This window comes from Zalophus californianus, chromosome 12 (genome assembly GCF_009762305.2).
Source record: "Zalophus californianus isolate mZalCal1 chromosome 12, mZalCal1.pri.v2, whole genome shotgun sequence".
Taxonomy (NCBI): Eukaryota; Metazoa; Chordata; class Mammalia; order Carnivora; family Otariidae; genus Zalophus; species Zalophus californianus.
Window position 1 is genome coordinate 73,235,869 of NC_045606.1, and position 16,503 is coordinate 73,252,371.

General features: G+C 41.6%; 1 protein-coding gene across 2 annotated transcripts in view; it reads left to right on the forward strand.

Annotated features, from left to right (window-relative positions):
• Positions 1-2,386: 2,386 nt before the first annotated feature.
• CAV1 (caveolin 1) overlaps positions 2,387-16,503 on the forward strand; it is a 36,594-nt gene continuing 22,477 nt past the window's right edge. Inside the window, exons 1-2 of one of the 2 annotated variants that reach the window (XM_027574529.2) lie at positions 2,387-3,005; positions 4,424-4,588. In XM_027574529.2, the coding sequence (XP_027430330.2) occupies positions 2,976-3,005; positions 4,424-4,588 (195 nt within the window). In that variant the 5' untranslated portion in view covers positions 2,387-2,975. Of the gene's footprint in view, positions 3,006-3,551; positions 3,719-4,423; positions 4,589-16,503 lie in introns of those variants that run through there. The other variant, XM_027574528.2, reaches the window with a different exon arrangement.

Here is a 16,503-nt window from a genome sequence, read left to right on the forward strand (position 1 = left end):
AACTGCAATCTCTTTTCTGAACTCACTGATTGGGCTTCTGAGTGTTGATAAATGTTGGAAACCTGCCTGCTTCTTAAAACCACTGATACTGTTGTAAGCAAAACCTTAGACTCCTAATCCTAGAGTGTAAATCAGATGAAGCCAGTTTAGCATAAGAAGATCTACAGTGGTGGGGACTGCGTGGGGTGGGGGGCGGGTGGAGAGGTTGTTGAGAAGATAAGAGAACACAAAAGGCAACTAACTTCACAATTTTACCATGAGTAGATCCTCACCAGACTACTTAAGAATCCTATGTCCCAGAAATTGTTAAAAGGTGCTCTAGTTATTTATCAACTTTAAAAAATGTTTCATTACCTCACAAAACTACTTAAAAACAAATCATTTTTATGTATTTAGACTTCAATTTCCACATCTCTAAGGCTACTGATTTGGATGAATAGTGTCCCTTTTAGCTCTATATTTTTAATAACATATAATGCGTGAGCTAACCTTTAAGGCTGCTTCTTTAAAAAAAAAGGCGGCAAATAAGTTGCCATTTACTCATTTTTTATTTTATTTTATTTTATTTTATTTTTAAGATTTTGTTTATTTATTTGACAGAGAGAGATACAGTGAAAGAGGGAACACAAGCAGGGGGAGCGGGAGAGGGAGAAGCAGGCTTCCTGCCGAGCAGGGAGCCTGATGCGGGGCTCGATCCCAGGATCCTGGGATTGACCTGAGCCGAAGGCAGACGCTTAACGACTGAGCCACCCAGGCGCCCCGCCATTTATTCATTTTTTAGTAAATGATTTGGAGAAATTTATTAACTTGCCTCCAAGCCTAAAGTTATCTGTGAGGGATATCAAAGAGAATATATTTTGTTTTTTACATCATCTGTTCATTTCAAATCTTATACCTATGTTAACAATATTCTTCGTCTTTATTTCTTGTGAAGTTGGAGCCAATTCTTCAATTCAGCTATTATAACCAGAATACAATCTGTTTCTTTTTGGTTCCAGCTTCTTGTTGAGGCAGGTTAATGAAGAGTTTGTGGTTTTTCCTCTCATTAGGAATTCATTTTGGCAGTGACAACGCTTCACTGATCATTATGATTCCGTGCACTGCTGTTGATTTGGCTTGTGCCATGGACTTCCCTCAGTTGAGTGCTAGTTAAGCATTCACTCAGGCCTCCCCAGAAAGTCCATTCCTTGCTGGAATGCAAGACACACTCTCTCCCTGTTCCTGTTGACTTTTTTCACAGTCAAGATTACTCATCACAGCTGAAGACTGAATAACAATAGATGGGAACCGGTTTCCACATTTTTCCATAGACCATAACCACAACTGCTTTGCAACCAACTTATGAAGGAAGAATTAGATGAACAGCAATCTTTCAGCAATCATTAGAGATAGACTGGGCACCACACAACACATTGACCCTGACACCACTCTTTCCTAGCATATCATGTTTGTTAACACACAATTTGTTAAAAAAATTTAGAAATGGATTTTGGCAGAAATAAAAATTTAAAAACCCAATTTTTAGAAGATCTTTAGTATTCTAATAATGACTAGCCAGCATAATTAATGCCAACATTTGCGACATCTTCCCTGCCATATAATTGAAACTGATTTTTTAAAATTGTATTGCTTTTTTTACTATAAACAAGTCTGTCCTTTATAGTTCTCTTTTATATTTTTATATCTTCTCTCTAACTAGATAATCAACTCCAAGTTTCCATCCTCTATTCCATCTTCTCTTCCCCCTTTTGTGCCCCCACCCCCATGTCAGACTGCCAGTATTTTTTAATGTAACCTATGCCCCTTCATGTATATTCTCAGCTTTTTTATTTCAAGTCATAATTTTACTTTTGATTGCATATGGAACCTTAGGTAAAATGTCCTTTCTGGACAGTGAATTTCTTGACTTATTATAGCCCAAATACAAAACTACTGCTTATTGTTTAATTCATCTTGTGTTGCTTTATAGTAAAAAAAAAAGCATCCCCAAATTCAGGAATAGATAAAATATTTTAATTGCTAACAACTTTCTAAACTTCTAATCAATTAGTAGAAAAACCAGGTGACCTCTAACTCACAAGCAAGTACATTAGAAAAAAAACTCTGATAAACTTGAAGCTCCAATTAAATATTTCTACAATTGTAAATAATTTACACATTTTATAAATATGGCATAACATGTTGGCATGAATGTCCTTTGTTCCAAAAAAATCAGTAAAGTTTAACATTTTCATTTATTTCAAAGCATTGTGGAAAATTTCAGAACTGGTTGGGAAATGTTAAATTCTGCATGTCTGCTTCTCCCAGTTTCCATCCCCACCAACTAGATGTAAAGGAGTGCCACCAAAAGTCCACCACACACACGAAACCACACAAATTCCTTCCTTGTGTTTAAATGTGAAATGCACCTAAACGTTCTGGGTCATTTTTCATCCCTTCCTCTGTGAAACTGGGAGATAGTTGTGTCTTGGGCTGAGATGGAACGTGGGCGATGAGAACAAACGGCTTAGAGCAGAGCTGAATTCTTTCTGAAGCTCGGGTGCCCATACTGGGCATCTCTGCTTGAGCGCTCCCCACCCTGTGAGCATGATGCACTGCGAAAACATTCGCTCTCCGCAGGACGCCTCTGAGTGGTTCATAACTGGGAAAATCTTGCCCCAGGTTTGAATTATTTGCCCAAGCAACCCAGCGCCCGTGAAACGCTTTCCCATTGCTCTTTGCTCCCTGCGGGCGCTCCCCGCCCTCTGCTGCCAGAACCCTGGGGATGTGCCTAGACCCGGCGCAGCACAAGTCCTGGCCAACCGCTGCAGAACAAACCCTTGGCAGGCGGCCAGGAGGCTCCCTCCCAGCCACCGCCCCCCCCCCCCCCCGCCAGCGCCTTTTTCTCCCCCATACAATACAAGATCTTCCTTCCTCAGTTCCCTTAAATAACAACCCAGGGAAATCTCAGAGCCTTCATCCAGCCACCGGCCAGCATGTCTGGGGGCAAATACGTAGACTCCGAGGTAGGCTTGGGTGGGTGCGCGCCGGGCCCTGGGGAGTACAAGGAGTGCCTCCTTCTGCTATCTCCCACTCCAAAAATTCCGACTGCTTTCCCTGCCCCAGCCCTCTCTCGACTTTGGAACACTCCTCTCGCGCTGGCACCTCTGCGGAATGGGCCTGGGAGGGGAGGTGAAGAGGAGGCAGGAATGTTTTCTATTTTCCTATTTAGAAAGGGGGCCGGGCGCCCCTAAACTAGAAGGAGGCGGAAAGGGGGCCGGGGTCCTGAAATTAGTACTGAGGACAAACTTCTAGGTGGGTCGGGGGTGCAGCTTGCTGCTTTATTGCGGGACTCCCACAGTCCAGCCCCTGCCTGCTGAGAGGCGGCGAACTGGAACGCAGGGTGGGAAGTCATTTACCCGCAATCCTGGGAACAGTCCCCGCAACTCCCCGCCAGGCTCCTGGACGGGTTGGCCGGGGCGGAGAGCATCATGTTTGCACTTTCCAAAGCTCTTGGGCCACCTCAAGAACTCTTCCAGCATCTTGGCGCCCGGCGGGGGTGTTTGGAGAGGGATGGACCTCTCCTCCCCCCAACTACCACCACCCCTTCCAACCACCCTCCTGCGCTCGGGCTCCGCCCGGGTGTGGAGACTTCGTTTTCCCAAACGCGGCAGTGGCTCAGCCACCGGCCGGCAGGAGCCTAAGAGTCACCTGAGGGTGGGTTGACGGAGCTGTGCAGGTGAGATATCGTTGTTCTAGGGAGTTTAGGGGGGTTGACACATGGTTTGGTCCAGAGATGGGGGCTTTCGGCACTGTGACCACCACGGGGGTGGGGAGAGCAATGTAGGGACAAAGAGGGCTCACAGAGGGTGGAGGACGCGAACAGGGTGAGGGAGATGCGACCAGAAAGCAACAAAAATGGGGAGACTCCATGGGTCGGGGGTTCAAACTGGATCTGAAAGATAAGCTGGAAGAGCTTATTGAGAGAAGGAATGGGCGCCAGGGGGACGGGAAAATAAAGCAGGTGAAGCATTCGGGGCGAGGGTGGCGTGTCGGAGAGAGTGGCTGGACAAAAGTCGGAGATCGGGTCCCCTCCCCTGCTGGGGTCTCCGCAGGGTATCGTGGGCTGGGCGTGCGCCGGGCTGGGGCCTGGGCGGACCGCACCGCGGGGTTTGCCCTGACCCCTGGTGGCGGGCAGGGGAGACCGGAGCTCCCTGCCTGGTACGGAGGGGTGTGGTGTCCTCTCCTCGATCCTCTTAAAAAGCTTGCGGCGTCAAGGAGTTTACTGTGCGCTGATCCACCGCTGCCTAAGCGGTTAGTTCGATTTTGAGCCTCGAGGTTTGCCCCGCCGCCAGGCTGACTTCTGATCGCTTGTTTTTCTTTTTGAAATTTTCTTCCCATCTCCCCGGCCACCCTCCCCTTCCTGGCCGTCTGCCCCGCGCAGGGACATCTCTACACTGTTCCCATTCGGGAACAGGGCAACATCTACAAGCCCAACAACAAGGCCATGGCAGAAGAGATGAACGAGAAGCAAGTGTACGACGCGCACACCAAAGAAATCGACCTGGTCAACCGCGACCCCAAGCATCTCAACGACGATGTGGTCAAGGTAAGGTGAGGCGGCCAGCGTGTAAAGGACGCCCCCCCCCTCCATGCCCCCTGCCCCAGGGATGCTGTCAGGGTTGGGACAGCTCTCCTCTGGCAAGCAGTCTGTGCATCCTTCTGTACCTTTGCCACACACACCGTGTTCAGGGCTTGATAATGTGGAAGCTCCCACAGTTGTCAAAAATGTCACATATCCCCTCCCCCCCTCCTGCTGGTTAGTTCAGCTGGAATTTAGCTAACTTGAGTTTCATATAACTGCACTTTTCCTTAACTGCACTTTTCTCCTGGCAAATGAACCTCCAGATCTCTGCAACAGATTGACCCCCACTCTTGGGAGAGTAACATAGTTGTCTTTCAGGTCACCCTCTGTCTATTCCCAGGCTTAAAGTCTAGTGAAGGGTGGTGCCCCACTGCACATAGAATTAAAGCAGTAAGGTCATTGTGTAAGGTCTTGTGCCAAGATGCAAACGGGTAGGCAGGTTCTCCCAGCTCAAATCAAGATAACCTGAAGTTGTTTTCTTAAAAATAAGGCGGTAAAATGCTTCAGACTAAGGACAAAGAATACATATGATATATATTATATATGTATATATGGAGAGAGAGAGAGAATTTTAATGGAAAAAAGTGGTACTCGTGCAAAACCAAGCTAATTTACACAACCAAAAATAATATGTGCCTCTTAGATTTCTCCCATAGACACCTCTAGTTAGGTATATAAAGTTGCTTCTTTAGTGACTGCCTGGATCAGGCTTCTCTGAGTTAATGGGACACTCAGGTTGGAGTTCCTTTTTATACTTTCAGAATGTGTTTAGTGATTAAAAAAATAATAAGTCAATTGAATGAGTTATTGGCCAAACTAAGATTTGAGTCAGTGATCAGTTTTTGATTATCATTATATTATTCAGCTTTGATCCTTTTAGCAAATCAAGTCAGAGAAATTTATTGTCTGAACCCATCTGGATTGGGAAATCATGGGCCTGAGCCATTCTTGGCAGAGGGTTTTCTTTGAGGGGTAGGGAGGGCCAAGGAAAACCCTGGCCTGGAAGATTACAGTGTGAAGACCCACTCTGAACAACTCCAGAACAGCCAATGGGGCAGATGAGCAATTTCCACCTAGCCAGTCTCCTATCTGTGGATGGGAGGAGCTATAGTTCAGAAACTGTTCACATTTATGAATAATATTTCAAAAAGGGAAACAATTTAACCTGTAACTGGAAGGAAAATGTAACTGTCAGAATTGACTCTCTTGGCTTGCTGGTGGAGGAAAAAGGAAAACTGGAGCATTAGTGGGTTTTTATACTAGCCAGATTATGGAATATTTAAAAGCAGCAGCAATAACAAAAGTAGCTTATAAACTGGAAATTGGAGTTGCTACAAACTATTTACTAAAACTGTTACCTTAAAGGGGGGTAAGGACATTTTTGCTTTTTCCCCTCCTCATGTAGCTTTAGACAAGAAGAAGAGATGCCAGGAAAAGAGGCAGATTTCAGAAAGGGCTGGCTTCATTGGAGCCTCCCTGCTGTTCCACCGCAGTGTGAGTGGGGTTCCTGGAGCAAGCAAGCCTCCCAGGATGAGTCAGAGAGGCCAGCAGTGTGGATGTGGGTCTCCACACATAGCATGACTAAGCTGAGAAAGAAAGGCTCCACTGGGAAAAGAGACTTCAACGCAGATGGAAAAAAGACATAACAGGCTTAGAGGAAATAGCAGTTAACAGAATAGCATTTCAAAGAGCAAGTGTGGGGATCCTCACATTAAAAAAAATTAAAAGGAAGAGTTAGAGCAAGCTCCTGCTGGCCTAGAGAAAGCAAACACCTCCCATTTGCTCCTATGAGCAAAACAAGACAATCAGAAACATCCACCTTGAGAAGAATTTGGTAGGCCCACTTACTCAGATGCCCAGTTGAGAGAGGACTTCAGAGAATGCCCTACAGAGAGACACCCAGGCTACAAGTGCAAATTCTGCCCGGAGAGTGCCATCTTCCAGTAGCCCAGGAACAGTGGCCTAGACCCTATGGAGACTCCTATTTTAGAAGTGCTTTTCTTTGAGTCCAAGAACAAACATAATGACAGAAACAGGGATGATCCTCTCCATGTTTACATTACATGGCAGTAAATAATAAATCTCCCTAAATTTTACTTTTGACAACACAGACTTCTTAAAATAATAAAAACATCCAAAGTTTTACTGTTAATGCATGGTAGCTTAAAACTTCATGTGATAATAAAGAAACAGTGGTCAAGGTACCAAATCAGGTATGGAAGGTTCTATTTAGAGGCAAGCAGCTCTGTAAAAGCTGCCCCTGCCAGTTCTGTAGTCACTAGCCACTTATGACTCTTTCCATTTAAATTTCAAGTAATTAACATTAAGTATAATTTAAAATTCAGTTCCTCAGTCGACACTAGACACATTCTGAGCTCTCAACACATGAGGTTACTGGCTCCTGAATTGGACAGCACAGGTATAGAACATCTCCATCATCACAGAAATTGCTTTTGGACAGCGCCAGACTAGTTCCCTACATTTTAAAAAGGCTCTTCTACCAAGTTTAGAAAAATAACTTTAGATGGAGAAGAAATGAAACCCTGATGTACAGTGTGAGGAACAGCATGGTATATCTGTACGGTATCCTTTCAGTCTCATAAAACAGCTACTTAGGGAGGGAAGGAAAAGTCAGTAAATTAGTCTACACAATGTAGTTCCAATAAAATAGGTTTCTTATCTTATTAAAGGCTGTACTATATTACATCTGTATAGACATTTATCCCAAAATAGTAGGCTATGAATGCTTTTTAAAATTTCATCTGATTAAAGTGGTCACAACTTCAGACTCTTCATTTTTCCTCTGAGATTTCTATGTCTTCTTTTTATGTTCACATTTTCATTTGTATGTCAACTATAGTTGTAAGTCAACTATGTACTTATTTGAAATTTCTATATAAATAAAATAGCTTCAAATTTAGACTTCTGATATATTAGCCACCAATCAACTAATTTATTAAACTCATCATATGTTAGACTACACACTGTGCCACATACTACAAAGGATAATTCCTAAAATAAGTCCTAGAAATCACAAGAATTAGAGTTAGAGAGACAAGGTGCATATAGATAGAAAGTTTTAAAAAATACACACACCATATCACAATAGTAAGTCTCTGCCAAATGGTAACTAATGGGTCCTTTTTTGTTTTGACTGCCAGGAAACCTATAGCTAGATTTTAAGTTTCATTAATACATGTTACTCCTCTCTCCCACTTTTGGTTTTGTATTTTCACTTTCTTTTTTAAGTGACATGCTGTTTTATGTGGTCTCTACTGTAAACCTTCTCATTATCATTTTGGAAATAGATCAAATATATCCTATAATAAAAAATAAGCAATATTGAATACTGAATAATAAAAAGGTTTTTAAAAAGTGAATGGCATTAATTATGTTGATATTGGTAATCAAACAATGTAGATGTATATCAGATCATCACATTGTATACTTTGAATACATACAATTATATTTGTCAATTATTCTTCAATAAAGTTTTTAAAAAAGTGAATGGTATTGATATTAAGTGTTAGGGAGACCCTACTGTGGATAGGACAACAGGGTGAGGGAAGGAAGATGGATTATAGATAGTTTAATAGAGAAGGGCATGAAAGAGTGCAATCTGAGTTGGATCAGGAAGGACAAACAGAATGCAAATGGCTGAGAAAAGGACAGGAGGGCATTCTAAATAAGCCAGGCATGGAGATGGGAACGTCTCATACAGGGCATGATGGAAGGTTTAGTAGCCCATTTTGACTGGAATTAGAGAATTCATGTGGCAGAGTGGTAGGTCATAAAAATGAACAGACTGATCATGGCCAGATGGCAGAGTCCTTTATCCAGCACTCATGATAAGTTTGGACTTTATCATCTCAACAAGAGTTCACATTTAAATATGACATGATGAGGGTGGGCTTTCTTGAAGATAAGCTATAGGATGTAATGAAAGGTAGTCAGTCTGGTTAAGCAGAGAACAGTTAAGATGTAATTGCACCGTGGTCTAGACATGAAATGAGAACGACAGTATGCAGTGGCCCTGGGGATAAAATCAGACAAGCATAAAATGACAAAATCTGAGAATTGGAAGAGAACATAATGGTTACCAGTCTAACTTCCAATTCCTTAGGAGAAATTTAAGGGCTATAGAAGTTTAAAACTTTATCCATGTTATCAAACGGTTACTGTCCAAAACAGATATTTTGAAATAAGGGAAGAATAGACAAGATTATGTGATTCTTAGAGACGATTGCTATGAGGAGAGAAATGATTTGAGATGATTCTGAGATTAGTCCTGAGAAATATCAGAACATCTGAGAGAAGACTTGTTGGAAAATAAAAATATACATTTGTAACTTTCTATCCTAAAACTTGAATGTAATAATTCTTAAATATGCTCAGACACAAATTTTCTTTAGCCATCAAAAAAAGTCATAACATGGTAATCAGATTGGTTTTGATTTCAAAATAACGTCTTAATGCCTCCTGAATCCCTTTCAACTGGAAAACATTCTAGAGTGATTTTTGATTAATCTCAATATAATTTCAAATTTCAAATTCTATATTTATCTGATATACATATAATCAAAGAATAAGATTTAAAAGATCAGACTGTCTCAAAGCACTCAGCACCCCATTAATATTCACTTCTGTTGGAATTGGTATTGGTTTTGTTTATTTATTTGTTTAGGAGATAGCTCCACACGATGGTGACTGATATTCTGCCACATATAAGATCAGTCATGGAATTCAGAATCTCCAGCTTGTAAAAGAGCATTATGTTCATTTTTGGTGGGATTTATTCTCACATCACTGAACGATACTAAATGGGGTATATTATTCATCCTTAAGCATCTGAAAACACTTTCAAGTTCAGCCAACAATGATACACATTTTAAATAATTATTAAAAGAAAGTCTCTTTTTCTTCTCCATCTCCAATCGTCAAAAAATAATTTAGTTTTAGCTGAATAAAATTTCATAATATTTATTAAACTTTAAGACCAGATACACCAAATATCTTTGAATTAAGAAAAAGTTCATGATGTGGCTTATTCTTCCAATTAATAGCAGAGCTGGCTACATTTTAAAAGGGCTTAAAGTAAGAACAGCTGCAATAGTAAGCAGCATCTGGAAGGTCCAGTAATTTGAAAAACCACCTGCTTATGTGTCCTGCCCACTCAAGTCCATAAAATAACAGACATTTTCATATTTTGAATGAAACTGCTTTTTAGTTTGCCCTACTTTTCAACATAAGTTCTCTATGATGAAAGGCCCACAGAGAATTAGCCCCTACCAGAATAGGGCTGTGTGCACTGACCTGTGGGGTTCTAGGCCCTTTCACGATCCTCCTGGCTTGGTTTGTGTGGGGAAAGGGCAAGGCTTCTGTTTTCACCCAAAGATGGTTTACACCAAGAACCACACGCCCTTTCTTCTTCCACACTCTGGACCTTGTATATTAGCTCCTTTATAGTACCCTAAGGCCATGGAGAAAAAATTTGCACACTATACTTCTTTTAAAAGAAGTTCCTAAAAAAAGAAACCCTCAGCCCCTAGATAAATGCCTGACATACACCCTGATAAAGTGGAAAGAGTATTGTGCCAAGATAAGAAAAAATATGTTTGCAACTTCTTTAACTTTCTTCTCTAAAACTTGAATGTAATCATTTTTAAATATGCACAGACAAAATTCTTCTTCTTTAACAGTCTAGGAAAGGCATGCACATAGTAATCAGATCAGTTTAGGTTTCAGCATAACGGCCTATTGCTTTCATGATCTCTTTCAACTAGAAAGCATCTAGTCCCGTTAGTGTAGGACTGGACACCAAGGAAGGAGTAAAGAATGTCAGGGCCAACAGATTTCTTTCCCTCAGTAATCCCTGAGAATTAGGCTTATAAATAGGGATCGAACTTATTTAGCTAATAAAAGCTAATAAACACCAGCCCTAAAAATATTTTGGGCAAGCTATTTTGTTCCTATGCTTCAATTTCTCTAACTATAAAGAAAAGAATGAGAGTCATTCTCATATAATAGCATTCCCTCCAAAAGCCATCCACCTTTCAATAAATAATTATTATGCACTATGCCAGTGGCTACCATCTAGAACTAGATATGAACACTACTCACACAGAGTTTACAGTTATTTCCTCGCCTCTGTTTATATAGTTTCCTTTGCAAATTTTTACTGGAATTCCTTTACCAAATTCTACTGTTAAAACTTTATATCTTTCAGGGCTTAGTTCAAAAAATGACTCATCTATAATATTTCTGTAAATTGTTCCTGAGCCAGTAAACAAGGCATAAGCAAAATAAGGAATATATATATTTTTAAACAATTTGCCTCTGTTCTGGTCCTACACAAAATATAATTAAATTATGGAAAATATTTCTGTTCCTTTTTCATATATTCTCTTCTTGTATTGGCTCTCAAGTTCTAATATTCATATTGAAAATTTGAAATTTGCAGCTCTTTAAAAACCCTATAGCCTCTTTACAAACCCAAGAGGGCTTTCAAATGTGGCTAGGCATCAGAATCACCAGAGAAATTTTTGAAAACACAGGTGCTTGAGCTTACTATAGGTCTATTAAATTAGAATATCTAGGGCTGGAGCCTAAGGATCTGTGTTTTTCAAAGTTCCCTATATAATTACATTGTGAAGTTAGGTTTAGAAAGGTGGCTTAAAGACATACATTCTGGATGGTTCTATCCTAAGAAAATACAGGACTATACAGTAACACTACATAATTCTAGATATTCTCCCTGCCAGAAGAATATTTGAAGGTCAGGCCAGTTTAAATCCTGCCAGAGAGTTTTGAAACATCATTGAGGGCTCCCAATCAACTTTGCTCAATGGTTCTCCATCCCTTGAGGCCACTTGGGCTTATGGCCAACCATAAGCTTAGCATTGCAGGGTGACCTAGGAGTGAGGTAGCCATATGCTCTAGGTTGCTGCATACAGACAAGTTAATACTGATCAACCCTGAGTAATTATTAATAGTGCCCCTTCCATATTCAGAAGTGTCCTACCTTGGAAGAAAAATTATATGGTCACAGATGGATTGGCAATGGCCTATAACTGATTCCTATAACCTGGAATACATTAGAAATCCCTACACACACTAATTTTTAGCAGAATGGGCAAAATTTTCACATTTCCTCTCTGCTGTCCCACATGACCCCTCTCCTGCCCTTCGTCACAACTATCAAGCTGCGCTATAACTTGAAGGAGCTCTTAAGTGCCAATCTACTCCACCCTCAAACCTTAGTTTCTTTCCCCTGCAACATAGGGTTAATGAAACTGACATCCTTCCATTACATATTGTGTCAGCTCTTCCATCAAAGATTAAAATGTTTAAAATAGTTTTAACTATTTTTCAGTTAGTCCAGGAAACATAAAATGGCATGCTTTCACATGAACCATTGTTTAGGACAGGGGAAGTGTTTTTAATTTTGTCTTAAAGGAAATCTGCATGATCCATGTACTGTGCAACTACCAGGGGAATTAATTGGTAGAACAGATTTACACCTGCAGGGAATACCTATTTCCTGCCTCTCATGGGAACTATGTTGATGTTTCAGATATAAAATACATCTTGTTTCCTTTATTGAACCTTAAGAAGATGTCTTGTTATTGGTCATTATTTCATGGTAGGGGAATACATATTCCTAAAGGCACGACCAAGCTTCCCCTTTAGTCACTGTCAGCTGTTTAGGTAATTAAGAGCCAGGCATTTTTAATTCGGAGGAGGCTTAAATAAATTTTGATGCTATTTGTATGTGCTTAATTCTCTATCTTATAGCAATTTAAAAGTGAAGTTTTTAAAAACTGCATTCAATTTTCAATTCCTGAGCTTAGCAAAGACATTATAGTACCAACAGGCATTGATAGACTCTATGTAAAAAGATAAATTGTGTCTAGAGATTGCACTGCATCATCTCCTATTTGTTGCAGGTATCAAACACAATTACATTTTCTCACTTAAATGAGTAACTGAAAAAGATGCTGATATCTGGACCCAAGTAGTGAGAAAGTGGAAGATTGGTAGAAACAGAGACAAAGAGAACCACAGGCCCCTTCTCCCTGTCCTGACACCCACTCTGTGCTGGACTGTGCTTTGCACATGCCAACTCCAGGATCCCCACATCCATCTCTTTGCACAATGCTGCCATGTCTGATGACACAGTGTAGCCAGAGCAAGGGACACAAGCAGTACCCAGATCAGCAGGGCCTCCTGTGCCCAGCCAAGGCATTTGTCCCTTTATAGGCCACAGCATCACACAGGGCATTATTAGGCCAGGAAGCCAACTCATGAGTTATGGCCTTCACTAATAGAAAGGGCTAACTTCAAGCAATGGGGCCAAAGAGTGCTGGATGTGCAGGGAGAGTGAAACAGGCGATGGAATGCTTCCTCCAACATTCCTACAGGCTAGTTTGGTGGCACAGATTCCTCCTCCAATGACTATGGAAGACTATTTTTATCACCATCACGTTTGAGGTAGGGACTATTATTCTCACCATCACATTCACTTTGCAGATAAGGAAACTCAGGCTTAGCCACTTACTCAGAATTACAGAGGTAAGAAAGAAGTAGCTTTGTCAGAGTTTGAACCTAGACAGTGAGACCCTAGAGCCCAGGTTCTTAACCACAGCACTCCAGTGCCTCTCTCTCTCTCCAGCAAAGATCATAATCCAAGCAGCCTGCAGTATCACCATAGTGCAGAAAGAGATGGCTGTGTTCTTAGAGTGGGTGGGCAGCATTTGGCAAGGGGGATTCCAGAAGTCCTCTGAGTTGGGAGTGACAGGCTTGTAGCTCTAAGGTCTGACTCTAGATCCTGGCAGGTAGGCTGGGGCAGGAGGGGGAAGGACCAATGTGAAGACTAATGTAAAATCTCAGACCTCCAGCAATCTGGATGCTGGGTGAGTTCCCAACAAACCAGGGAGGATCAAGTCTCAAAGACCAGAACTGGGGTATAAAGTGGGGGTGTGGTCTCAGTGATTAGAAGTACAACACATGCCCAGAACCAGACAAGCTGCAATGCTGGCTTGTGCTGAATCGCCTGAGTCTTTAAAGCACCCTGACTACCCAGGAAGAGCCCGGGGTGTGGCTGATCCTGCCTGGATACATGGGGAGGAGCAAGTGTGAGAGAATAAAGCAGGTCCTAACAGGCACTTTGAATGTAACAGCTTCATTTAGGGTCCTCAATTTGCCTGTTTGATTTCCAGACATTTGTGCCATTACAGTAATACATTGTGAAACAGAAAACAATTGAGAAAAACCTGAGTTGTATGCTGGTGGGAGAAATGCCTCTTTAATCCCGAAAGTAGTTTCTCTGAGACTTCCTCCCTAGTAATTATGTATTTGTTCTCAAAAACAAATGCCAGAAGTAAGGAATAGACTTAATAGGGCATTTTACAAGACACCATTAATCTCTCAGAAGAACAACTGAAATCATGGCTCACTGTTGACCTTTTCTAGATGATTAGCAGTACTAATATATGGCTGGAAATGGGTATACCAAAATATGTCATGGAAATAGAATGGCATTCATTGGATTTCACCACCAATTATTTTGGTTAGGTCAACAGATCTCTTCCTCACTTGATCCTGAGCATCATCTTTTTAGTAGGGAGAGAAATTTTTTGTCTAAAATAGTTAATAACCACCAATTCACCAAACTGTTTTGAGTAAACCCCTCTACCACTCTAGTTATAGAGGTGAGAATGAGAATCATTCTCAGAGGGCGCCTGGGTGGCTCAGTCGTTGAGCGTCTGCCTTTGGCTCGGATCGTGATCCTGGGGTCCTGGGATCGAGCCCCATGTCGGGCTCCCTGCTCCGCAGGAAGCCTGCTTCTCCCTCTCCCGCTCCCCCTGCTTGTGTTCCCTCTCTCGCTGTGTCTCTCTCTGTCAAATAAATAAAATCTTTAAAAAAAAATTAAAAAAAAGAATCATTCTCAGATATTATGCTCCCTTAGGAAGGCCATTCAACAAATACTTAGGAAGCACCTGCTCCACACCAGGCACAGAGCATGTCATGAGTCCTACTGCACCAGAGCCTGCCTGACAGAATTGCAGCCATCTGCCAGGGCTTACCATGAGACATGGGGGCTTCTGTTAGCCTTTGCTGACCATGCTCATAGGAACTGGTCATCTCTTCACTTTGCTTCCACCACATTTTATTTTTATCTTTATTTTGGCATATATCAAAGCCCTCTGAGTATTCTGCTTCTCTTTCCCTATGCCTCTCCCCCCCGCTTCCTTCCCATTGCATGCCTGAGTCCTTCAGGGTAGGACAGTGGCACCCTGGTGGCCCCAGGGCTGTGACTGCCCAATACCTATCTCAGGGCTCCACACTGAGTCAGCCGTCAGAAAATGGATGTCAAATTGAATCTGCTGAGGAAATCTGAAATTCTTCTTTAAGTAACTGAATGTCTCCTGTGAGTGAAAAGACAATAGGATTACATTACTGAATGTCTTTCTTTGCCCCTTTTCCCAATGGCAGCCACATTTTAAACCTTCTAAGAAAAAGCATATCCAAATAATTAAGGAAATCCAGGAACATTCTTCTATTTACCAAAGAAAAAACATGTTCTATGTATATATTTATTAAGAGTTGTATTTTTATCTCCTGTTTGAGGAGGACACAGATGCATCTCTCCTGAGCCTTCAGTAAGCAGGCGGTGGCACCTGGATGGTCTCCTGGGGCCTGGAGGATTAGGCTAAACTCCTAAGTATCTGTCAGGCAGAACAAGCAAATTCCCAGAACACCAAGAGATATCATCACTGCTGCTTTGCATTGCCCACTGGGGCAGAAATGTGAAGACTGACAAGTGGATCTCAGGCCACATGAGAAATTCCTTTCAAAGAGAGGGGTGGAAGGACCCCCTGTCAGACCACCCATATGCCTCGGACAGTGGCAAACATCAGAGGAATGACTAGGTCAGGAGGCAGCCCTGAAGAAAAATCCAAACCTTCCACACCTAAAGGAGACAACAGCTTTGAGAAACCCAAGCCTCTTTTTCCTTCTCTTTGGCTTTCTTATTTCTACATGTTAAGTACACAGAGATCTGAGATTTCACTAGCTGGGAGGTGGTGACCATTAATATCCACTATTCCAACAGCAAAGAATTTCTTTGTACCTCAGAGGTGGTCTTTCATAGATCTCAGATCCCTTCTCCTCAGAAAAAAGAATAGGCAAAACATAGAAGTCTCTAGGGAGGATCAGACATCATTCATTTCACTGTTGATGTCTGTGCCAAGTGAAACGAATGTCAGCTCCTTTTCCAGATGTGCTTCTTTCTCTCACCTCCTGTGAGAGGAGGTGGATTTACTATAACATGTATAAAAGTAAGACTTCTCCATTTGACTCCAAATAGCTTCCCTATCAACAAGCTAAGTGTAGGAAATCAGGATCATTCTTCAGCTAAGAATAGACAGGACTAGGAAGTAACCATCAAAAAAGGGTGATGATGTGTAATGAGAATTTTAGGTGTGACTGGTACCTAACATACAGCCAGGACCACAGTCCTAGCACGTTTAATATTTTATCAGTGACTGGAATGAACAGGTTAAGGGGACTCCCAACTTAAAAATGACACCAATTACAATGACCTTGTTAACATCTGTGATAAAAATAACATCAAAGTGACTTTGACAAATACCAAAAACCCATAAAAATAAGATAAAAGTGAGATACAAAGTGAGATAATGTTAAATGACTAGAAATAACAAACATAGATATTAAGTAGGAAACAAATGGGTAAATTTATGAAAAATAAGAAAATACCAGGAAAGGGCTGTCATTTCTGTGGGAGCTTATGATGTGGAAAACCAAGACGCTTGGTGAGTATAATGGATATGCTCATAATTCCACAGTCCCCAAGGGAT